Here is a 25002-nt window from a genome sequence, read left to right as displayed (position 1 = left end):
GCGACATGGTCTAGTGTGAGGTGTCCCTGCCCATGGCAGGGGGGTTGGAACTAGATGATCTTAAGGTCCTTTCCACCCCAAACCGTTCTGTGATTCTATGATTCTAATTCTATGAGTCCAGGCTGACACAATTGGTGAAACTTCAAGAGAGTGAGCAGAGAGAAAAGGAGCCAGGATGAATAAATGCATCTGATTTTTGCTTCTTTGATTTAATTTTGCACCTTTGATCCTTCCTCGGCTCTGTTGCAACTTCCTCCCAGTTGACAGGAAATCAAATCTGCTTTAATGAACATGTCATCTCCATAAGCAAGTTCCCCTGCGAAGGCAGAGAGCTGACCACTCCTCAATGACACATGGCTGGGAGCTCCCTTAGTTACTAAGCCCAGAGACAGCATCCATGTGCAGCCTCCTAAAGATATCATTGCTAGAAAGGAGCCTCCACATCCATCCCACCCCAGTGCTGCAGTCCAGTGGGACCACTCACCAGGAGCTGCCTCCTGGCAGCAGCAGCAAATTTGAAAAGTAGGTGTCCAACTCCACCTGAGGATTAAACTTAAAGGGTTCGGTGTGTCGTTTGAGTGGGTTTGTTATATTTTACACACTGCTATGAAATCCCCATTCATGCAGCAAGGCCATATGGTTCATTCATTATGCATATCTGACCCTTTTCCTGTCATCTGCCCAATAATCCATCTTCCCAAGATGAATTTAAATGTCTGAAACTCCACAGTAGCTTGAGACTGAAGTTATTTAGAAGTTATTTATTCTTTAAAGTAACGTGTAGCTGGCGGAATGCTACACTTTCCTCCCTCAAAAGATGGAATGTCACAGCTGGGCTGCTGGTATCAGGAGGTCAGCACTAATGAAACCCCAACCCAAGCCTGCAGAAACTGGCTCATAAATGAAAGCAATGCAGCACTGAAGCTGGTATGTCACTCCATCCCGCAGCAAGAAAAAGCAGGCTGGCACACAGTGATAAGAGGGACACTGTTTTTTTCCCAGCCAGGCATCTCTAAAGTCCTAAGACACCAGTCTTGGAATGTGTATGGTTTTGGGTTGGGTTTTTTTACTGTTGTTGTGGTGGTTTTAATTAATATGCCATCTCACTTTCTCTGAATTTGAACTGCTGGATGCATGGTACCTTGAGAACTTAATTCAAGTGACTGGGATACTAGAATCAAAAGCCGTTTTGAAGTACTAGAGTGTATTACACTTTAGTAAGTGATGAAGTCCTTTCTGTTTTCTACAATCACAAATCAGTGCTCAAAATAAAAGACAGATACTTACACCAGCAAAGGAAACCCAATGATTGCAGAATCTGGAGTGCAAGGATTGTGGTATCTGCTGAATTCCCAGCTCTGGATTTTGTTGCTTTATAGATGATTCTACAGAAAAAAAAACCAAACCAAAAACAAAAACAAACCAAAAATTGAAAAAAAAATTTAAATATTAGAATGGAGCTATAATGTGGGTTTTTTTCTTTGACTTTCATTACCAGATTCCAGAAAAACAGAGGACAGCTGGATACGGCAGAGTTAAACTGAAACCTCTAAAATGAAATAAGAAATGCTAGAAAATAAAAAACAGAAAACAGAAAAGAAAACTTGCCAGCTCTGGTACTGAGTCCATTTGAAGGCCATACCTGCCTATCTCTGCCTCAGTTTCCCTATTGGTGGGGAGGAAAAAAAAAAGAAATAATGCTTTTCTCCTCGGGGAGGTTTATGAAGCTTAACTGACTAACACTGATAAAACTACAGCACTGAGATGACAAACTCCAAGCAAATAAAAGCACAGTTATCAAATACCCACATCACCAACAGAACAAATTCAGACTCTTAGCTGTGGATGTTGAATTAGACTCCTCCTATGGCCTGGGGCCACTGCACTTTGATAGCCTCAATTTTAGACTCACACAGCTCCCTCCTACCCTGCACCAGGATGAAGTAAATCCCAAGATACACTCAAAACCTTTTAATGTGCAGCGTTAAGTGTGCAAGTGTATAATAATGAGCACATAGTAAACAACCCTACACTAAATACAGTCCTGCTTATAATAATCATAGAATCATAGAATCACAGAATAGTTAGGGTTGGAGAGGACCTTAAGATCATCTAGTTCCAACCCCCCTGCCATAAGCAGGGACACCACACACTAAACTATGTTGCCCAAGGCTCTGCCCAGCCTGGCCTTAAACTCCTCCAGGGTTGAGCACATAGTAAACAACCCTACACTAAATATAGTCCTGCCTGCTTTCCTGTGATTAATCTTCCATCGGAAATTGCATTGGAACTTCTCCTGTGATGACTGCAATGAATTCTACCCTCACCTGGAATAAATGATATTACTGCTATGAATCACTGAATGACATCCCTGTATAAAGCTAGTTTCACACCTGCCTTCAGGAAAGCATCAGGAGGACTAAGGCTATAAACCATCCCCTTGTGAACACAGAGATGTCCATCTCCTACAGCCCTTACCTGCTCCCCTCTGGACAGGGAGCGCTTAACCGCTCTCTTTGCTCCAGCAGTCTGGGTGTCCACTGGGCATCCACAGGCAGTGATGAGCATGGACCTGCATCATGCCAACAGCCCTGATTAGCCAAGTCCTCCTGGGTGTCATTGTGGGGCTCTGTGGTCTCATCCCAGCCATACTGAGCTGAGGGAGTATCGTGATGGAGGTCCAGCAGAAAGCTGTCTTGTAATGTCTGCTTGGCTGGCTTCTTTGCCTTCTTTTGTTTGACCTTTTGGGTTAAATTCTTGCCTTCTTCATTTTTGCAAGCACCTGGCTCGCTACGAAATGGTTTAAAAAGCTGGTCCATGTCTTTTGAGAATTCCAGCAAGGTGCCATCTGATCTGCTTTGAATTACTCCATCTGCTGCACGGCTGGAGGGCTTGCTGAAAATTAAAGGCTGGGAACAGTGAGCAGGTCTAGCGTTTTCCATCTGGGTCTTGTCAGGTTTCTGCTGAATGTTGTAGCTCAAGGAGATTGAGAAATAGGAATAGTCTACAGCAATATATGTCAACATGAAGTTGATGGTGACAATAGGAGCAAGAACGTTCACCTGCCCAATGAAGACGAAAGCCATGGTGATGAGACTCGTCAAGCAAATTGCAGCCACTGGAGTCTTGTTGGGTCCTTTCTAGTTCATAAAGAAAACAAACCTACATTTAAAACTAATAACCATAAGCCTTGCCTTGAGGATTCCCCACTTGCTTAGCTGCCATGGGTGGTTACCTGGGTGGTCTGCAGGACCCCCTTAGTCATGAAAGTCATGCATAAATGTGCTAACAGAGGCTCACCAGCTTAATAAATTACAGAACAGAGTGGAAGCCAAAAGCTGCTGAGCTCCCGCCTTGCTTCTGAGCCTTCCTCAAGCTTTATCTTTGGAAAATTCATCCACTCTCACTCTGTATCTCCATGGTAAAACAATGTCATTAAAGCAGCAATAAACCTTCAGAAAGACTTGTGGGGCTTATGGGAAGTCTGGCTATAAAACACATTAATGAGAGTTAACTGCTTGTCTCTAATTTCTCTTCAGGACTCTGTATCACTGCCTACCCACAAGGCTCCCGCACGCTGCCTTTGGAAAGGCTTCGACAACAAAGAAGATCTGCCTGCATGGAGCAGTGCCACCTTCACATCAGCAGCCTCTGGCCCTGCCCTGATATGAGGCTGAGCTAAATCCATGGTCTGCTGAGCCTCTGCACTTGGGGTTTTCCTCTTTTCATCCACCTGAGTGGCATTCAGCCCAGCGGCAGGAGGAAAGCAGCAGAGAGGTTAGGCAGCTGAGGATGCTGGAAGGCAGGAGTCAGCCCCCAGTGATGCTGGGAGTGCATCGGGAAGCCAGGAAGACATGAGAAACACTGCCTGCTCTTCTCCTTTGGGGTGGGGTGAAGGCAGGGAAAGCAGGAGAAAAAGAGAGACAAAGCAAAGGGCATCAGCGGTGGAAAGACTTGAGCCATCAGCTCATGAACTTTACTCCCAAGTCTAACATGCCCTACCTTGGGCCAAGCACTCTCTTGCCATTTCAGTACCCAAGAAGCTTGTACATAAAGACCTCACTGGAAAACATCTTACAAGGGACCTTACAAAACATCTTAGGTTTTCTCTTACTGCATGTGCTTCTTTAATAAACACAAAGCTCAAATGGAAATTATTTGTTTTTCTTCTGCTCTTATTTATTAATAGAAAAAGGACCAGTTCTGGACCGTATACCTTTTCATAACAAAAAGAAGTATGTCTCAGAGACTAAGGAACAGAGTTCTCAGAAAGCATCTTTGGTATCAGAAAGACATACTGAGATAGGGAACAGATGGGATGACCTCAGGATGCCTCTGGCTTAGGTTTAACTGCACAGAAAACACTCCTGTCCCTCCCATCAGCTATTGTTACAGTGACTACAATGCTTTCTTCAACTACAGAAAACAACTGATGCGGAACAGATAGGTAAAGGCAAATTAAACTTAACTGTCCATAAACCAAATCTAGACAATCTTCAAGGTGGCAGAGAGAAGGAAGGAGGAAGAGTGACCTGCCTTTGATTTCTAACTCCTTTTGAGCCCTGCCAATCATGGCCCTCTGCCTGGACAAAGTTCAGAGCAGAAAATTGGACAGAAAGACAGAAAGAGGGGGAATCAACTTTGCAGTCAGCTTTGCTAAATCCCTGAGAATTTCATGAGGGTTGCCAAGTGGAGAACAGCCTGTTCTGGGATCACCTGACAACTGCTTTCAGGAGCTGGAAGTTTTTGCTGTCGTTACTGCTTCCCCTATAATTTTGACTATTTATTATTATTATTGCTACTATTATGACTTTAATTTTAGAAAATTACTTTGAGAAACATAAAACAAAGGATATAAAATTATTATACTTACAAAACATTTAGCTATTTTAAAACATTCATAAATACCACTATAGTAAAATACTTTTTTCTGTTTTACAAACTGCTCTGAAGGAGCAAAACATTGTAAGGTTTCCCAGCCGCTCAGAGACAGCTTGGTACTGCGGGTTATTGAGAGTGATGGAATTGCTTTCTTTGTAGAAGAAGGGAAAAACAGAAAAAATAGTTTGTGCTGAATGTATATCCCAAGACTACAGAGTCATAGAATCATAGAATAGTTAGGGTTCGAAAGGACCTTAATATCATCTAGTTCCAACCCCCCTGCCATGAGCAGGGACACCACACACTAAACTATGTCGCCCAAGGTTCTGTAGGACTGGTACTTTAATTGATCTCAGTAGAACAGCTCATGTGAATGAGGATTATTTCTGAGGACAAGGAAAAAGCCTCTTGTCATATTCAAAACAAGACTTTGTTTCAAAGCATATCTTGAGCCTAGCAGCCTCCTAACTTAACTATTCAAATCTATTCTTTGGTTTTATTTTATAGTGTTCAAAAGGCACCTTATCTTACAAAGAAGTGTCCTCTTCTCCAGTGCACACAGGCTGAATCCACAGCACCACAACTAGTCACATACTCAGCTATGAGCTTACCAGAGAGGATAGGAACAGCTCAAGGAAAATGTGCATGAAAGAAGAAAAGAAAGAAAAAAAGATTAAGAGGTAGTTACCATCCGTTTCATTATGTGCTTGGACAAAATCTTCAGGCTTCTGGCCTGGACAGGAGGGCAGAGAAGAGCTAGGAATCTCCCTCAGTCATGGTTAGGGTCAGCAGCAGCATAAATAATGCATTGGCAAAAATCCCCATGGGCAAAGTGGTATCATAAGTAGTTGTTTTACTGGGGACATCTCAAAGAAGTGGGTCTGAGGGAGGGAGGGAAGGGACTGACGGCAGCCCAGGAAGGGCTGTCCATGCACAGGGGTAGGACAGACAGCCTCAGGCTGGAGCACAGAGGTGGGTGAGCGAGATCCTGAAGTGAAGCAGGGCTGCTCCTGCATGGGAGCCCCATGAGAGAACTCGGGACAAAGGTGGTGCAGCAGAGGGAACAGGCAGGGAAAGGACTGCAGGCAGCTGGCCTCTTGGTTTTATAATAAAAGCACCCATTCCCTGGCTTTTCTGTGCATGCATAGGGTACCAGGACCTAAGCCTTCCCCTCCTTGCATTTCATACATCCCCCATCTCATCCTATAAACACATAGCCATCCTGGCTTCTTAAATCACCAGTTTTCCTTCAGGTGAAGGTTTGACAGCAATCTCAGAGAAAGGATGACTAACCCCATGTCCAAGCAAAGCAAGCCTGGGGATCACGTTCTCCTGGGCAATGCACTGCAGGATCCTGGGTGCTCCATACAGCCCTCCCATGCAGGAGGCCAGGGATGAGATGTACAGCCCTAGCAGAAACAAGAAACCCACCAAGGATACCTGGAGGAAGCAGAGAGAATGCAAAGTTGATTATATTGTTCTCTAAAGACCCCGAACAGTCTTAGATGCATGTATTTTAAGAGATCACATGCATTTCATAACATTGCTAAATGAACAGAGTGAGCCTTGGTAAAGCAGCAATTTATCTGGTCTGTGGTATAAAGTGCAAGCGATTAATACAGGAAAATTATCCCATAAAAGTAATTTAATACTGAACATCCTGTACCGACAGAGCCATTTGACAAGCTCATATCCAAGAAATTCTTTGCCGCTTGGAGCAATTGCATCAAAGCAACAGCTATTAGATTCCCCTTAAGTAACTGGAAGTGAGTTTATTTCAGGAGAGGTCACTTATATACAGAGCTCATCGTACAGGAAAAGCTGCCCAGGCTTCCAACCATCCAAAACAGGAAGACAAACCCCTGGGTCCCAAAGGGGAAAACCAATCCTGAAAGAAACCCACAGTAAAACCAAATTGAAATTGCCACCTAAACAAATGGCATCTCAAAAAATACGCACTGAAGGATATAATACAATGACCTTATTTTCCTGTCTTCAATGAGAAAAGAATTTCCTTTGGCCAACACAAAACTTAAATCTTTAAAGCCACAGTGCTAACAAGGCTGATTTTATTACTGGTTTTATTGAGCACCCTTTCAAATGGGGAGCATCTCCGACAGGCATGCAGGGAAAGTAGGGCAGCTCATGGTCTATCACAAGAGTGAGGACTGGGATCCCTCTGCACAGGTCCCCAGTGCTGCAAGCATAGGCAGCATGTCTAAAAAAACCCACCCAAGTACACAAAACCCCACAATACAAACACTGTGCAAGAAAGCCTTGAAATGGAAGTGGTCCTGGTACCATGGTGTAAGGACGTGAGCAGATACGCCCAAGGAGACTACGGTCTAGAGTTGCCTGTGCCATCCCCAAGTCCTGCAAGACCATACATGTCTGACAACCAGCAGCCAGCCACAGAGAATGGCAAGACTGAGAGGAGTAATACCAACACAAAGGCCAGGCACGGAGAAAAACCCCAAATTTCGGTCCAGACCCATCCTGCCCATACTCCACTGCAGGAAGCTGCTGGAGATACAGACAGACATCCATGGCAGAGGATGTCACTAAACGCAGGTCCCCTGCATCCCACATGTTCTTTGCTCCCAAGCCCCCTGTCGTGGAAAATGAGGTCTAAATAAATGTGGGTCCTCCCAGCTTCTGCCCCTGTTGAAGTCAGGTGGCACATGTTTTATTAGAAAGAATTACAAAAATGTACATGGCTAAAGATGATTCAAGCTTATATTTGCCTTTTCCTCACGTATAAAATCCGCACACATCAAAGAGGAGATTGGATAAAAAGCCATAAAATGCTTGCTGCTCAGTAAAGGCATGTAAAATTAACATTGTGGTGCAGAACCATACAAACTTCCTACCACAACATTTATTTTCCCCATGATGAAGTCCACTTGCCTTGTGAATTTTATCTGGAGGGACAGAAGAAACTTGAAGCAAAGATAATCAATTATCAGTTTCCACTAGACCAACAGACAGACACTCGACGGGGAATCTTCCCTTCCCTCTCCTCTAATCATGCCCTGACCTGAGAAATACTTGGAAGACACAAACAGTTGTGCTAGATACCACATATTATTTTAGCTGCCAAAAATGCTTGCATTTAAATGTACTACTTGGCATTCAAATCAGGGGTAGAGGGGAAGAGTCCTTTTCACTGATGCTGATGAAAGTATTTGCTGGGGGGTTTGAGCATGGAGAGTGTGAATACTTTGTAAGAAATTGGCACTTGGAGCTCATTAGAAGTGAAATTACTGAATCTCATTTTTATGTTTCAAAAGCCAAACAAGTATTGTAAGGGAGAAAAGCAGCCAAGCACTCGCTCACCTGTGAGTGACAGAAAGGGAGCATTTGGATGTGTAATGATCTCTCCCCGCCTCTCTCTCTTCAAACAAAGTCATTAAAATCTAAAGCAGCTTGGAATAACTCAAAGAAGCAACATGAATATTGGGATTGCACCACTGTTTTGTTCCGTTCTAGGGAAAAGAAAACTGAATTTGCTTTCTGGGGGCTTGGGTTGGTTGGTTTTTTTATATTTAACATTATGTAATATCTTCACATTCTTTACTGTGAGATTTTTCATCCATTCTGTACCCCATGGGTTTTGAAGTTAAACCACAGCTTTAACAATCTCTTCAGTGGATTCATTTAAAGCTGATTCTTCTAGTTACTGTACTTTTCACCTACTAGGTTATTAACACACAAGGACATGTTTTCCCCTGAAAGAGAGATGATTTTTGACTTTAGCAGGAGCCCCACCAATAATTTGGAGCTTATTTGGGGGCTGGAGGAATTCTAGAGCTACAATTACTTAGAAAGAAAACAAAGCCAGATTTTCAAATTTATGTTTTAGATTAAAACCATACTACAAATTAAACAAACGGCAAACCTCTCCATTTTAAATTAATCACAAGAAATAGTGTCAAATATGGTGAACCCATGACACCACATAATGCTGAATAACAGAAACATAGCCCGTCGGTACCCCATCTAAATTAAGACAATAGCACACAGCAAAATCATTTGCTCTCTTTTTCAAGACCTAAAATGATAAGGTTCATTGCCTGTAACACTGAAAACCTCCCTCACGTATATACACCCATGTGGAATGACTTGAGTTTAATAATCCTACTGCTTGCCCTGCAATTATAGCCCACTAGATATGGAAATGTAAGCTTTGCTTGACTTAGTCAAGATAAGCAGCAGGGTTCTTTAGAGATTTCAATTTGGTCTAAGCTTTCACCAAAGACAAAGGAAACACTGAATAAAATACAGCATTTATCATTAGACCATATTAGCATATTTTAGCTCTTAAAGCCATTGCTGGGTGATTATGCCAAGATTCAGCATTACTGGACATCCTGGTGAATGCAAAACTATACAAATAATTGTACACTGAGATTTGCAATGGGAAAATCCCCCTGAATTTCAATGAGGGATGCGTACCCAAATTCCTTAGGCTTTGGAAAGTTCAGTCATTCAGAGAGGCAGATGTCCACTTGAAAGCACCATTATATAAAACCATACTGGGTTATTTGAACAAGTTACCTTCTCTGCTATCATGAAGTCATAGCGGAGCGACTGACGGGTACAAATGGCTCCCAGCAAAAAAACAAAGACCATGTACAGAAACCACCTGCAAACAATACAAATAGAGTATTTTTTTCCAGCAAGACCATTGGTATTTCTGCTCATCAGCAGAGACAGGAGATGGTCAAGTACCAGCAGGTTGTGTCTTCAATCACTCTGCATGGGCTACTCCTGCATGGTTTAGCTTCAGGGATTAATTTAACACCAGTCCACATTTCTTACTGATTACAATGTACCAGGGACAGTTGCAGCGTGACTTACAGTACCTCTGAGGGGAAGCTACCTGCACGATTGATGTGTGCAGGGAGGGAATAACCCAGTCCTGGGGACAGACTTTCTGGGTAGGGCCTGTAGTGACAGGACAAGGGGGAATGGTTTTAAACTAAAAGAGGGTAGATCCAGACTAGACACGACAAAGAAATTGTTTACAATGAGGGGATAAAACACTGGAACAGGTTGCCCAGAGAGGTGGTGGATGCCCCATCTCTAGAAACATTCAAGGTCAGGTCGGGCAGGGCTCTGAGCAACCTGATCTAGTTGGAGATGTCCCTGCTCATTGCAGGGGGGTTGGACTAGATGACCTTGAAAGTTCCTTTCCAACCCAAACAACTCTATGATTCTGCAGGTACACAGATCCTCTCCTCTGGCAGTAACATTAAACACCACAGCCAGCCTGCTCCACAACCCGAGTCACGATCCTCTTCTGGTGTCCCTGGCCTTTCCAGTACTCAGGTGGAGGGATAATCCAGTCTGTCTTCAAAGCCTAGACAGCAGAGATGTGAATGGCCCCAGTCCATCCCTCTGTGATACTTCTGTGTCCTATGGAATTCCCTCACTTAAAACAAGCATCAATTTTGGCAGGAATCCCTCTGAATTGTGAAGATCCTTCCTTTCTGTCTGAACCTTGTTACACAATTAAAAGTAATAATTTCAAAAGCAATTTAGGTGGCAATGAAAAGAGTCAAGAAAACTTACTGAGGTTTGGGGGTGTTTTTTAATATGTAACAATATTTTACTCCTGGAAAGCAGAATTTCCTGGGGAGAGCACTGCTCGGAGATGAAGGGCTCCTGCACTCCCCTGGCCTTGTAGGTGGGTATGTCATCTCACCTGTCTTGGCCCCATTTTCCCAATAATAAAATTTGTATTTTTAAATTTTTTAATATTTTCTATTTATATAGAAAAATAAAGCACTTCAAAATCAACAGCAATAAGGGACAAAATCACACACCCTAGGCCTTTGAGAACTTTGATCCCATTCTGGGACAGCCAGGCTGCAGCACAGGGGTAGGTTGTGTGCTAGCACGAACACACATCCCACCCAGCAAGGGAAAGACTGATTACATCCACATTAAAGAAACTCTTCTCTAACCCACCCAGAGTAGGTGGTGGTAATGGATAATAATTTGAATGACAGCCAGACTTTAATTTTCCAGATGGTTAGTAATAAAAGGCTGATGGGAATATGAAAGAGATTGGTCACATCCAGGGCAGTCTCCAAAGAGTAAATTTTTCCCAATTAATGACTTACGAGGTGCCAATAGCAGCCAGAGACCCCAGGGGGATGCTGGTAGCAGGCTTCTGGAGATCCCCACTCATGTTGAACCCAGCCATCACACCTGTATAGATGCAGTTTAGAGTTAATCTAAGTTATAGCGTATACAATAGGTATTACAATATGTAATATAATTTAATCAATCAGTTAACTGGTTAACCAGTAACTATATCGCTTCATTGCACTGCCATACACACAAATATTGGTTTCCATTGATGCTTGGTAAGAAACTGTTCGTGTCTTTGAAGCAAGCCACCAATAACACGTCTACAAAGAGCCCTTTGTCCAGTTTGAACAATGATGGTGAGGGAAGCAGAACAAAACCCATCTTATCTTAATGCAAACCTCACAGAAGACAGTGTTGCCCAACTGTTAAAAAGATAAATGCTACTGTTCATCACAGCAGTGCATTCAACGGGTGGTAGCACCCCCTCAGACCAGATCCATTACAGTTCCCTGCATTCATGGGGGACAACCACCATTACAAAACGGCCTGTCCTGTCTGTGCTTAATGACGATCACATGCGCATTTAGCAGAGGGAATAACAGCGCTCAGCACGTAGCTGGCACCTTCCAGCCAAGGGATCTGCTTTGGAAGTAGGCATTATCTCTACTTTGCAGATAGGAAAATGAAGTGCTGAGAGGGCGAGTGATTGTCCCAGCAGCATGTAGAAAACATGTGGTAGCACTAAGAATAAAGTACTGAACTGTTATTTTAGGCCAGAGTACAGGGTATTGTACAATCAGGAAGAGTCCTTAACCTAAAAAATTGCCATCTAAGACGGAAGAAAGGGAAACAGGATGAAGCAATGGATTACAGTCTCCATGTTGAGGCTAGGAACCCAAGGTACAGATTGGTTATGAGCCTTTGCCCATAGTTAAAGGAGGAGTCATACCAGACTTGGCAAGAAAACACAACTTTTCTTGTCACATTATCTGAAAACTTTTCCTAGAAGACTTTGGATATCTGCTATAAACAAACAAAAAACCAAAATAAAATAAAAATCAGTGATTTGTAATCCTGATGAAAATTTGGACAATTTGAAGTCAGGACAGAAAAGCCTTTTTAAGACATTAACTTCTCCCCATTGCTGTCCCACCCCTCAGATGTCAGATTAACGTCTTCATAAAGGCGCATGGGCCAGGTGCCAGCCAGCAGTGCTCATGGGATAGTCCTTGGGAGCCAGAGTGAGATCACCACAGAACAACAATGAGAAGAAGGACACCAGCACTACGGCACTTGCAGCATCTGCCAGCCCTGGCAGCAGGGGACTGACCGCACATCGTTCTGCCACTCGGCTGCCAAGTCCAGCAGTCATTCCTCATTTTCAGAGGGCACAAGACTGATGAAGGCTCCCAGGCTGCGCATCTGAGTGACAACAGCTCTAAAGCAGCGACGCCCCATTGCATTTTAAAGCTCAAACATAGATTGCTGCTTGGAAGAGTTTTCTCCCTTGATAAAGGGTGGACAGGAGCCATGGGATAAATCCCAGAGTAAAGGAGGCAAGCCCAGCCCAGACAGATGGATGCCTTCCCTACAGACCATGGCTACTGATAGACTGACAATAGAGAGCAAGAGTTGGGTTGCTAATTGAGAAACAGGGGCTCATCTCCCTGCTCTGTCCCAGGCTTTACTGCATCTTTCCAGCTCCATCTTCCTGTCTGCTCGATGGGAATTGTAATACTTCCTCTCCTCACTGTACTGCCATAAGGAGAGCAAGTTAACGAGCACAAGGCACTCCCATGTTGCCAAACACATCAGCTAAGCATCCAGAGCTTTATTTATTTATTATTAATATTTTTCCTTGATCATCTTTTCTTTCCCCCTTGATCATTCCACTCAGCAACCATCTTTTCCTGTCCTTCTCTCCATCACAGAACCAGAGACCCAGCAGCCACTCCCTGGTCCCCACGGGCTCCTGGCATTCCTCAGCTCCTGGAAGAGCTGTCTTCCAGATTCAGAGCAGATTTAAATCCTTGACACCATACCGAAAACATTACAAATCAAAATGAGTTCTTAATTTTCTCCTGGAAGACTATTCTGTGGATGTACTTCTAAACAGCCCTGCTAAAAGCCTGTCAACTGGTGTGCTTTTCCCTAGATAAAGCTTCCAAGTGCTGTTCAAGCACTGCTCCTTTTAAACAGCTACACGATAGGCTTAGCTGGAGGTGAGAAAAGTTAAGAAGGCAGAAGTCCATGGAAATGGTCACAAACATCATGCTACATGAAGTGTCTATGAAGCACTCTTCTGATGGCATGCTACTTTGCAATTCAGGGGCAAAGCAGAAAGCTAAGAATGCTCTGAATTTTTATTTCGAAGGGAACAAACTATTGTCAGGACAGCTATTAATCTCATGTGCCTCTTGGCCCAGTTTCCCAAACATCTAGCACCACCTCTAAATCTTCTAGCTAGAGCTTGACTCACCTCTTCCTCATCCAAACTCCTGCCTCAGCAAAGCACGGGGGAAACACCAAAGTGGGGTTTGCTGGATGGGATATGAACAAAGCTGAAGACATGTGAGTCATCAGCACAGCGATGACTGCACAGCCCAGGCCGCCCCACTGCCTCCCTCCACAGACCTACACATATTCACAAGCAGCCAGGAGATGACCTGCCAGAGCCCACATAAACAGGATCTTGACACTGTTGCCTGACCTCCTGCCTGGCAGCAGCTAGGGGTCAGACCCAGGCCAGTGCACACCATTAGCTTCTGTCAGGATCTCCAGGAGCTCACCAGAGCCTCATGGCTTCACTGCCAAAGGCCAAGGCCACCATAGAGGGAATCAACAGAGATATTCTCTGCCACTCAGGCCAAAGCCATCTTCTCTGTGTTGCAAGTTCATCTCTGACCTGACCAGTACAAAAGTATGGACAATCTCATAGTACAGATGTATGGACAATGCCAAAGCCACCTGTCCACCACCACCCAAAAAGTAATTCTCCAGACAGGCTGAGAGCTGCCAAAGAGCAGTACTGAGAACGTCTTTTGTGAGCAGCAGACTGACCACCCCACTTTTCAATGAAAGAACAACCTGGTTAGTTATCAAAAAAACCTAAACAATCTTCATCACCCGTAGCCTCTGTCACCTGCTGCCGAAGAACTGGTCTGACTTGTGGGTAGCCACAAAAAGCCTTTCCAGGGACTCTAGCTACGCAACAGAAATAAAACCCTACACTTGCTTATAAAATGCAACAATAAAGAGAAGCTGGGACATTCCTTCCTCCAGACACAGACCTGCCCCTAGGGAAATGGCCAATCTATTCTGAACTCAAGCAATCATATCTGCAGATTGTCCACGGAGAAAATTATCCACCTCTCTGTTTCAACGAGATAGCAGACTGGATTTTCCACACTGTCTATTATCTCGGAGAGCAGCAGATAATGACAAAGCTTCTGGACAAGGAAGCATGAAAAAAACAGTCAACTCAGCCAGGAAATTATAGTTGAGACAGTCTGTACATTGCTGCTATTCCCAGCATAATCCAGTCCTGGGCATCATCCAAGGGCCGGATACGTGCACAAGGGGACCACCTACATTGTACATTAGGCACAACCATCACCACCAGCTCTGGCTTCTAACTCCATCAGCCATGGTTTATAACTGTAGATATGACTACCTGCAAACACCCAGTGCATTTTCCAGTGAATTTACCACAGAATGTAAAGTTTTAGTTTTGTTTGTTTTTTTCTAATTCACCCAAAACATGAAGAATGGAAAATCTTAGATAAGAATTGTAGCTAATTTTTTTAAAGGGCCAAATTCTCCACTGATGTAAGCTGGCAGCTCTCCATTGACTTCAATGGAGTTGTGCCAGTTTACATCATCTGATAACTTAGCCCAAAACTTCTAAATCCATTTGCTGTCATTTTGAAAGTGCCAAATATGGTTTATTTCAGAACTGGTTTCAGTACAATGATATTTTCCACTAACACCACTTCAAACATCATCTTACTTTCTCGTATCACATGACAACACACTTCTTTCATTAGACAGGAAACCTCAGGGATTTAGTAGAAAAACATTCTCTGCACAACAGAAACAACCTGTAACTTCATTTTTAAAGTGCATTGACAGTTGCATGGCTGCTGCTAGGAGCTGAACATGGGCAGGCAGCTCCCAAGACTCCCTCCCCATGCAAAGCCCTGGTTAGGTGGGCAGCTGAGTGTTTGAATATCACAGTGCAGCAGCAAAGCATGTGCATCAAGAAGGTGGTTACAAACACACAGGAAAACATCTGGTTAATGCACAGAATCTCTATATGGGTTATGTTCACATCCTGAGTAGCAAGTATGTTAGTCTTTTTGATTGAAGACAGCAAATACAAGTCTTCCGTGCCCATTCTCTCCCATTCAAGCCAGCTCTAGAGGTGTGTTTTGGAACACTCAGCTACTTCTCGATTATTAAATGACAAACTTGGGGGAATAAAGCCAGCTGCACTGCACACCCAGCTAAAATGGCTTAAACAGCTACTACCCAGGAAGCAAACAGACCAGCTTCTGCTTACTACTGCTCAACCATAAAACTGGGATAACTTCACTTGTGTTGCTGGAGTTGTACCAATAAAATACAGAGAAACAGGGAAAACAAACCAACCTGGAGCAAAACAATCCAAAGAGGATACTCATAGGAGACAGCATGTCGCTACTGGTCTTCAAAAGGCTGGCATGACCACCCCATCCCCTGCAGCTGAAGCACACACCCAGCTTCTCCTCCTGCCCATTCAGTCCTTCAAGGGTCCCCCCACAGGTCTTGCTCCCCTTTCCTGAAGTGGCTGGCCCTCTTTCCCCCAGCCAGTATTTCTGAAGTTTCCATTTCACTGCTATTTCTGGTGGAAAAGGGCAACTTAAACCCATTTTTCAGTACATCTCAGAGACCAAACTTAAATCAGTTGAATTCAAATAAGCAATTCAGAAGGAGAGGAAAAAGCTTATCCCAAAGAGATCAAACCAGTTTCACGTCAAAGAGGAACATTTCATACAAGAAAGGCCCAAACATCTTGTTTCACAATTTCCTAACCATTTTTTTAAAAAACTTTTGTTATCAAAACAGCATCTTAGATTGTAAACTCGCATATGCTAAAAATTAAAAAGAGTAAACAGAACATTTATTTATTAAAGATAAACAGAACTTTTTTGGGGTCAAAGAAATGTTTCAAACTGGCTCAAAGTAACCCCTCAAAACTAAACAACATATTGTTTCGCTGAAACTCTCCCCAGATTTCTGTTAACACAAAGGATTTTGCTTCCAGTGCTCCAGCTGGGCCACTGCAGGGGTTCCAGCAGAAACGGGTACCACTTGGGGATGGTGCTGGGCAAGCGCAGGAGCACAGGCTGGAGGTGATAACCTGGGAGTGATGTTCACGTGTCCCTGACACTCTCTTTCATGTGGAGTGGCTGGGGTCTGACATAGCCGCTCGCTCACGATCTGCATCACACTACCCGCCCTGCATCAGAGGCACTGGCAATCCTATCGTGTCTCTCCAGCCTGCTATTAATTCCGCTGCCAAACCCATCCCTGAAGCGTCATCTTCAAACTCGTGGACTGCCTGTCCTGCAGGCTCAGGCTGCATCCAGGCAACACCTGCAATGCGGCGGAAAGCAGCTCTGCTCCAGCATTGGGGACCTTGAGAAACCCAGGGTCCTCTCTGCAGCCCTAGCATCACACCCCCAGAGTGGAGAAGGCAGCAAGCTAAGCCAGCATGGGTCAGGTGGGACATGGGAGAACCAGCCCTTGCCCATTGCCCCAGCTCTGGGAGATGTGAGCTTTATTCCCAGACCTTCTGAAGTTGCACTGTGCTCCCCAGTTGTTCTGCAGTAGAGAAGTCTTGATGCCCACCATAAATAATTCTTAAGCACATGACAAGTTCTTCCATATAAAGCACTGAACACAACCCTATGTTTTATAAGGCTCCTGAACTCCACAGTGCTACAAACAGCAATAGCAAGAGCAATAGCAATGTTGTATGGTACCACTGGTACTGCTAATCCAAAGGAATAACTCAAATACCATAAATAACCAAGCAATTAGAACACATGAAAAAGCTGTGCAGCAACCAAAGTAATTATACATCATCCCAAACTGTGTTTTCAGAGAATGTTTAACATTACTACTGGTATTACTACTGCTAACTAACAAAGCAACAGGCTGCTAGGGCTTTAAACAAATTATATCTATTAGCTTTGGCATTCTTCCTAGCAGCCAAGCATTAGCAGTGATGAAGAACCATTTAACATGGCTAATCATTGCAATTTTCTGCACGGCTTTGTCATAACTATTCCTCTTCTATTACCAGGGAGCTGGAAAAAACTGCTTTCGGGCATCAGAGGCAGGGCTCATGAGACAGGTCTCTTTCTTTGGCTGAGGGACTCGCTTGGGCCAGGTAGGAAGGACAAAACAACTTCTCCGTGGTGCCATGAGTTCAGGCAGGTGAGTTTTCCAGGAGGACGTCTAGAGCGAGGCAATAGCCAGCCTCATAAGCTGGGAGAGAGGATTTCAAAGGAAAATTTGAAGTCCTGCACTAGATGAACCTGACAAGTGACAACTTCTGCCACCAGACCATTCCTCCAGTCCCATGGTTCACAAAATCCTTTATTTTGTCTCTCTGTACCACAGCAATTCCACGAACAACTTCCAGTGAGTTGCTTAGAGCTAATCCTCCGAAAATTCATTCTGTAATCCAAGGATTCATTGCTATGGAAACTGCTTATAATCGGTACCTTTTATAGCTTAAAAAATCCAGCACCAACAAAAGGTATTGTAACTCCAGTTAATAGTTATTTTATTCCCACTGGAGAGTACCAGCTTTGGAAAGTGGACATGGATCTTCCTGGTAATTTAAGGGAATGAATAATATGAAAGCATCCAATTAAGATGATAAATGTGAGCTCTGCTACCATGCAGAGATGCATCTCTGACACTGTGCAGAGTGGTGGGTCAGTACCATGAGCAATGGCATCAGCCCTGCTTGGCCATCTGCCTGACGTAAGGAAAGCACTCCTGTGGTCTTCCCATCCTCCCAGTGCAATCAAGTCCTACAGCTTATCTAACTAGATAGATCCGCCTTTTTCCAAAAGCTTCATACCTTGTGGCCTGATAGCATTGGCTCAGATGAGTGCTTGAGCCTTTTCCTTGTCAGGGAAGGATTTATATCACCCCATCAACCCATAGAGTTGTCCAGCAGTTTCTGACCACAGAGAGACAGAAGAGGACATCCAAGTGAACAAAACAAGACTCTGCAAAATTAGAGGTGCTGGAAGAAAGCCTGAGCATTTTTAATCGACCACATGAGTCTGCTACGGCCGAGTACAGTCCCACTCACCTTGCCTTTGCTTCTGCTTATCTCCAAGATGTGACTGTGGAGAGAAAGAGGGGAAGAATAAAACTTAACTGTACCTGTGGCAGCTGGGAAAAACACTCCAAACACAGTGAAGAAGGACTCCCCCTGGCTGTAGTCTGGCAGCGTGTTGTTGAACATAAGCTCTTCAGAGTAGCCGACGAAACCGTGTTCTGCAAAGACACACAGGGTGAGAAGAGAAACCACAGGGAGTGCAGGAGATCCTCCAGCCTGCTCTCAGCAACCACCCACCCTCTAAACATGTGCAACACCAGTGGCTGTTTCCTGGGATATTTTAAAAGGATGAATGTCAACTTATTCGGTGGAGCGAGAAGGCAGAGAAGAGGTCAGTGTGGTTACAAGGGCACAAATGCCAGGGAAAGGTGCAGCAGTGCAGGCCAGCACATCGAGAGGCACCCACAGGCTGGGCAGCTCTCACCAAGCTGGAACATGGATCATACCAAGTCCTGGCTGCAAGCAAGCAGGACACTTCCTGTAAAACCTGTCCACTGCAGTGATCAGCTAGTATTTATACTCATTTATCCATGCCACTTTAATCCTCTTTCCAAATAGAGCAAAATTATGCAGACATAAGACAACTGCATCCCTGGGCAAGCCCTCACACTGTATCCCAGTCTTGTGTTTCTGGCAGTCAAGCTCCTGTACAGACAAGACCTGAGATGGGCCCATGCTGTGAAGCTGCTACCAACACACCCGGTTTATACACCGGTTGTCAGTGAGGCCAGAGCCAATAAAGCCAGTTTGTTGTAGGATGGGCTCTTCCCTACAAGATGGGTTTCCCAGTGGAGAAGGAATAAGGTGCTCTCCTGTTGCTGCGTTATCATCCCCAAACCAGGACTAAACACGGGAATGTTCACCATGACCAGCTTCCCCCTTCCCAAATCTTCGGCAGATGTTTGTCATGGCGCAACAAGGAACAAATGCCAAGACCTTGGACCAACTTCTGCCAGGTGTTTCCAAGGTCATATACACAAACAGGATAGTTTCCAAACAAAAAGTTTTACAGAAGATGGGAAAGGTAGGAAAGCAATGGGTAGACTATCAACATCATGAAACTGGTTTACTGGGTATGTAATGGAGGATCCTGCTCCCTCACTTCACGTTAGAAAGAAAAGTCAAATTCATCCACAAACCTGGATTTGTTAGGAATAGTTGAGCCCAACGCCTGACATGCTGACTGGGCATTAATTAGAAATGGGTTTAGATGCTTATAGGCAGAAAAGGTAACTCATGAAAGCAGGAATTAAGGAATTCATCATACGTTTATGAAATTAATAATTTCATTTTCAACAGATGACAGTGCTTTTTAATGGCATATCTCAACCTGTGGAAACATCTCCTGCCTGTCAGTAGTCCAAATGCTCATGCCAGCTGGGGGTGGAAGGTGAGCGAAGCCGGTTCATTTTTTTCTCCTGCCACTCCAGTCTATTTCCACAAGACACGTGACTGCAGTAACTTGAATTTTCTCATTAGCAGGCAGGAGGTTGTTTATGGCTGCACAGGGTGATGGCCAGAAATTAAAAAAAGACTCCATCAAAGCTATCCCATGCCTCAAAGACAACATTAATGATGTTTGGACAATAGATTAAAACGGAAAACTAAATCAGAGCTCTGAGCGCAAGACATATCCATTTAAAGTCTCAGAATATAACTAACCACAAAGCTTTGAAGTTGCCACAGAAAAAAACCCTATAGATAATCAAAAGTTTCCTACTACATCTGCACTCATTGTGTTGCCCAAACATGGATGGAAACACACTGACAGAAGAGGTCTCTTGCTGCTAGGCTTTTTAAAAGCACCAGCCATCTTCACCAGGAACAAACCCCACACAAGATTTAAAGGGAATAAGCTCAGCACAACACACTGATCTCTGGACCTCACAGATGTCCACAGAAAGTGCAGCTTCTGGAGAAATAAAGGGGGGATTCGTGTAGGCTGTATGTTCCCGCTAGACCAGACCTGAGCTCCTTCAAGTGGAATTCATGCACACAATGTGCATGGCACATGGGCTCGCTGCAAAGCTCCTGCCAAACTGCTTGAGGAAAAATTTGATCCCTGGCCAAGAGTTTTTCAGGAAGTATGTGCTCCTCACAGAAACGTTAGTGTTTCATTAATGAAACAAAGGGAATAGGCAAAATACTCATCTTATGCCTGATGCATAAGCTATTTGCACTTTTTAACAGCATCCTTTCACCTCCTGGAAACAGTCCCCATCCTGCACTGGCAGAGTTGATGGTTTCTGCCAGCCTGTAGGACTTTGTCTTCATCAAACCACAGATCGCCCTTTTCACACCACTTTCCCAGCTTGTGTGAGGTCACCTGGAAGCCTGACCCTCTCAGTGAGGCTGCTGCAAGCCCTTCCCGGCTGGAGGTCACCAGCAAATTGAGTCTTCATGTTCTCTTTTCCATCGCCCAAGCAGTTAAAGAAAGTACCAAATAACACCAAACCATAACCAGACCCTTGCAGAACCTCATCAGGCACAGTGTCCTGCTTCACGAGTGAACCATCGCCAGCCCTGGTCCTCCAGCTGGGCTTTGGGGCTATATTATTCAACAATGGGCTGACCCAGGCACTTTGGGTGCCTCATGTCTACTTCCTTATACAAAAGGCCAAGTATACAACCAGACTACATTTTCTGTGACACCATTTTGGCCATACCATGACCAAAGAGAGACCGTGAGACCCAAGAGTCCAACATCCAACCTGCATCTCTGTGCGTCTAACCCCTATTAATCTTAAGAAGTCAAACGATCCCTTGTCCTCTATCCATTTGTCTGCTGTTGCCTTTCCCACTTTAGTCCCCCAAATGTAATTTTTGGGTGGAAGAAATAAAGCCCAAAACTATGGCAGATGTCACGGGAACCAAGAAAACAACAGTGTGGATTTGTTGAAAGAGCCACAGGATGTACTTACAACTCTATCCCACTTCTGCTTCCTTTCCTCACTGCTCTGGCGGGCAAGAGGAAGCCCAGCCACTCCACATTTCCCTTTATACAGAACCAGGAGCTTTCTTGTCTCATTAAAGAAAAATTCATCCAGAAGTTACTTGTTACTGAAACCTTATTCCTCAGTCAGTCACCCTACCTTTGAAGGAAATCTCACGTCCCTTTTGATCTGTTCTACACCAGGATTTGCAATTGCCATTGGTTTAAGCAAGCTATCAGCACGCAGCCGTGGAGCTGAGAACATCACACTGTGCGTATCTCCTGGCTGCCCCCATGCCTCTGACCAGAGCGACTCATTTGTGACCTTACAGCTGTCATATTAGCAGGACTAATTGTAGCTGACAGGGCAATTGGGCTGAAAACAAAACAGGAATCAGCAACTGAGACCAATCGGTTAAACCAACAGAGCACTCGGCTGGTTGTTCACAGAGTCAATTATCCACATCCTATTGAAAGTGCACTTCAAAAGGACGAGCTTCGGAAGGAGGAGGGAAGGAAATGTGATAGGGTCTATATTTGGCACCCTGATCTCCAAACAAAGCAAGATTGCTTTATTAATTTTTTTAATTCTTCTTATTTTTTGTAAGAGGATCTTTTCCTCCAGCTTACTGCTGGGTACCTGAGGAGATCCAAGCCAGATTCCTTCCTCCTCACTCATTACAAAGTGTTCGTCTGACAAGTTTTGCTCTCAATTAATATATGCAAGCCCACAGCCTCTAAATCCTGCTTTTAATGATCCTGCTCTCGGCTGGCTTGCAGTGGGCTAGAGCTGAAGGGCTATAAACAGTCTTCCCAGAGTCATGCTAGAAGGAAAATAATCTCGTTCCTTCTCTGTGCCCTATCAACCTTATGGGAAATGCACAATAAAGATGGTATCAATTTATTGTCATCATTAGATGCTCAATAAAGAGCAGGCAAATAATGGGTTTCTCAAGTGGTGGAGCTGAAGTAAATAAACAACAGGGGGAAAAATTACTTAGAGCAACATCTGAATTATTCCTGTGATTTCTGACAAGTCTTTCCAGGTGACCTTATTAAAATTATGAAATTAACAATAAAAAACACCTAGCGAGTTTCAAATGGAAGAGCTTCCAGGATGAAGATCCTCCGTTCACAAGCACAGGGGGACCCCAGTGGGCTGCAAGTCAGCCTGATGCAGGCAGAGGAGGAGAAGAAGGAGGATGGCCAGGATTCACACATTCCCCAGCCACCACAGGTGCTTGGGAGGAGGTACTGGCCTTCACCTGGTTGCCACCACTGCATCCCCTGTTTGCCCCAGCTGGTTTCCATATTTGAGTTTTTCTTGCACTTTCTGCCATCTCTCACCCCATGGAAGACGATGAAAGCAGCTGAGGTGGTTTTCAGCACTCAGGACACCCCTTAGCAGGGTGGCTCCTCCATGAAGCCCAGGGTTTTGGAGCAGGCTCAAGGAGGTTGAAGAAGGGGCATGAGGCAAAGCCGTGGTTATACGGGGTCAGGCCATTATGCAACGGCACAGAGGACGACGGTGTTGCCAAGTTCCAGGCAACCTGGAGCTCATTACAGATTAGTCAAGCCTTGGCCAAATTCAATAAGCCTGTTCACAATCTTAAGGTTAAGTAAACCCTGGCACCGAGGCAGGGGCTAAATGATGCAAAAATGGAAAACCACCTTAAGAAACAGCTCCCTGAAGACGGTCACGTATTGCACTCTGCTTGTTATTAGAGATTTTAATTACGAAGGTGAATGCTGAAGGCTTAAAACGGTGAGATTTTTTCCTTTTCCTAAAAAAGTAAGCCCACACGTTCCTGCCTAGAAGGTACTTGCTGAGACTTGCTTTCAGAGGAACAGCTGGAAGTGTTTGTCTTGCAGCACATTTCCCAGGTCTGACCCCAGCATTTTCAGGATCCTGTGTGATGTAAGATAGGGAGGGCCAAAGAGAAATTATGTATTGCTGGCATAACTCTCTCTCCCTTTCCCATTTCTTCTTCCATCTCTAAACCTTCCTGGTATAAGCTCTAAAATCCAGTCAGTCCAAGAGCATGTGCTGGTGCAGGTGCTGGAGATACCTGGACACACCAGTGTGGAGAGAACTGGAATGGCCCTCACAGCCTGGTCCCACAGCTGCCATCTCACCTATACACACATCTCCACAGTAAGATAAAGTTTCACTTCTCACCAGCCACCTGCTTACTTTTTCCTCCTCCAAACTCTAAGCTGAGGGCAAGGTACAAGCCCAGGACTTTGGGGCAAGTCAAGCCCTGTCGGGTCAGTAACTCCCAGAAGTTGTGGTCTATCGGATGACTGTTGGATGGCTTAAACCAAATTAACTTTTACCTAGGTTGAAGTGCTCTACAGAAGGGAAGGAATGAAATTCTCCCTCCAAAAGCCCTTGGAATACTAATTCTTCCCCACCTGGCACAAGCTCATCAATGGACGGCCTGATGGTCCCCAAACTCACCAAAACATACTTACTACCTATAGCCTATCACATCTTCACTTGCCAAAGGAAAGACAGGTGCACTTGGCTTTAATGAAGCAACATTTTGATGCCAAACCACCACCAGCAATAGGGTTTTCATCATCTCCATGTGCAACTGCATATACACAGGATTAACCATCCACATAAACTGTGGATGTGAAGAGATGGAAACAAAGGCATGAATATTGTACAAAGCCCATGGTCTTTTTATACTTGTGTTTTCCCCACACCATGCACACGCTAAAATCTAATTTGAGGTAACAAGCAGTGGCAGGGTCCTCTGACACAACAGCTCTGAATGATGCTCTGCGCTGGCACAGCCATGCTCCAGATGGCTCTGGACTTCCCTAGTGAAGGGGGTACTCACACGTGCCAGAGAACGATGTGGGTATGGCTGACCACAACCACAGCCCGGCAATACCACGCAACACAGCCAACAAAAGTCTCCGAAAACAGTGCACCTCTCCAGCGGATTGGCATCATCAAAGAGGCATGAAAAGGGCACCAGCTTCATGAATAACTCTTGAATCACCTTTCCCAACAGAATAAAAAAATCAATCAAAGCAGTGCAGTCACAAGCCCCATGCCTCTGCATCCCCCTGTGCACACGCTTGGCTTCCTGTGTTTGGGCTTGTTTAACACTGACATTAACAATCACATTTCCAATGCTCTTCCAAGGCCAGGCCACTTCTGCAGCCATGCCTTTATAACCTCCCAGATACAGCTCCTGAGGAACTACCAATATTTTTTCCCAGGCAAGTCCAACGCTACCACTGCTACTCCCAGGTGCTGCCCCACTGCTGCCAGCCTGGTACAGGGCAGATGGAGGCAGAGATCTGTGAGAAAAATGTGGAAAGGTTGGGAAGGAAAAGAGTGAGAGAGAGGCAGGGCTGGAGGTGGACAGAGGACAGTACGGTGGGTTTTCCATGCTACCAGTCCACTGCTCAACTTGCTGTGAGATGAATGAACAGACTTTCACCAGAAAGTCCCAGCCCTCTAGGAGACAGAGAACTGGTGAGTCATGAAAGCAAAGCGTGTTAAGAGGCAGAGCTGCACTGGCAGGCACAGAGAATAAACATGACCTTTGCTGAACCTGTATGGAGATACAAAAATGCTTTGACATTTTCCAGGACGTCTCCTGCTTCACCTTTGGATATACGAGTTTTGGCTGGAAGACTGGGAAGAAACAGAAGGAAAAGAGAA

At 44.6% G+C, this 25002-nt stretch overlaps 1 protein-coding gene across 1 annotated transcript in view; it reads right to left on the bottom strand.

Annotated features, from left to right (window-relative positions):
- Positions 1 to 25002, bottom strand: part of SLC12A8 (solute carrier family 12, member 8) — a 47532-nt gene that overhangs the window by 5972 nt on the left and 16558 nt on the right. Inside the window, exons 5-10 of the mRNA XM_010020854.1 lie at positions 18430 to 18543; positions 11010 to 11097; positions 9439 to 9526; positions 6175 to 6321; positions 2573 to 3140; positions 1288 to 1385 (exon numbers count right to left, since the gene is read on the bottom strand). Of these exons, the coding sequence (XP_010019156.1) occupies positions 1288 to 1385; positions 2573 to 3140; positions 6175 to 6321; positions 9439 to 9526; positions 11010 to 11097; positions 18430 to 18543 (1103 nt within the window). The remainder of the gene's footprint in view (positions 1 to 1287; positions 1386 to 2572; positions 3141 to 6174; positions 6322 to 9438; positions 9527 to 11009; positions 11098 to 18429; positions 18544 to 25002) is intronic.

This window comes from Nestor notabilis, unplaced genomic scaffold, assembly GCF_000696875.1.
Source record: "Nestor notabilis isolate BGI_N333 unplaced genomic scaffold, ASM69687v1 scaffold5008, whole genome shotgun sequence".
Lineage (NCBI taxonomy): Eukaryota > Metazoa > Chordata > Aves > Psittaciformes > Psittacidae > Nestor > Nestor notabilis.
Note: the sequence above shows the minus strand (reverse complement) of the source record. Positions and strands in the feature narration are given on the sequence as shown.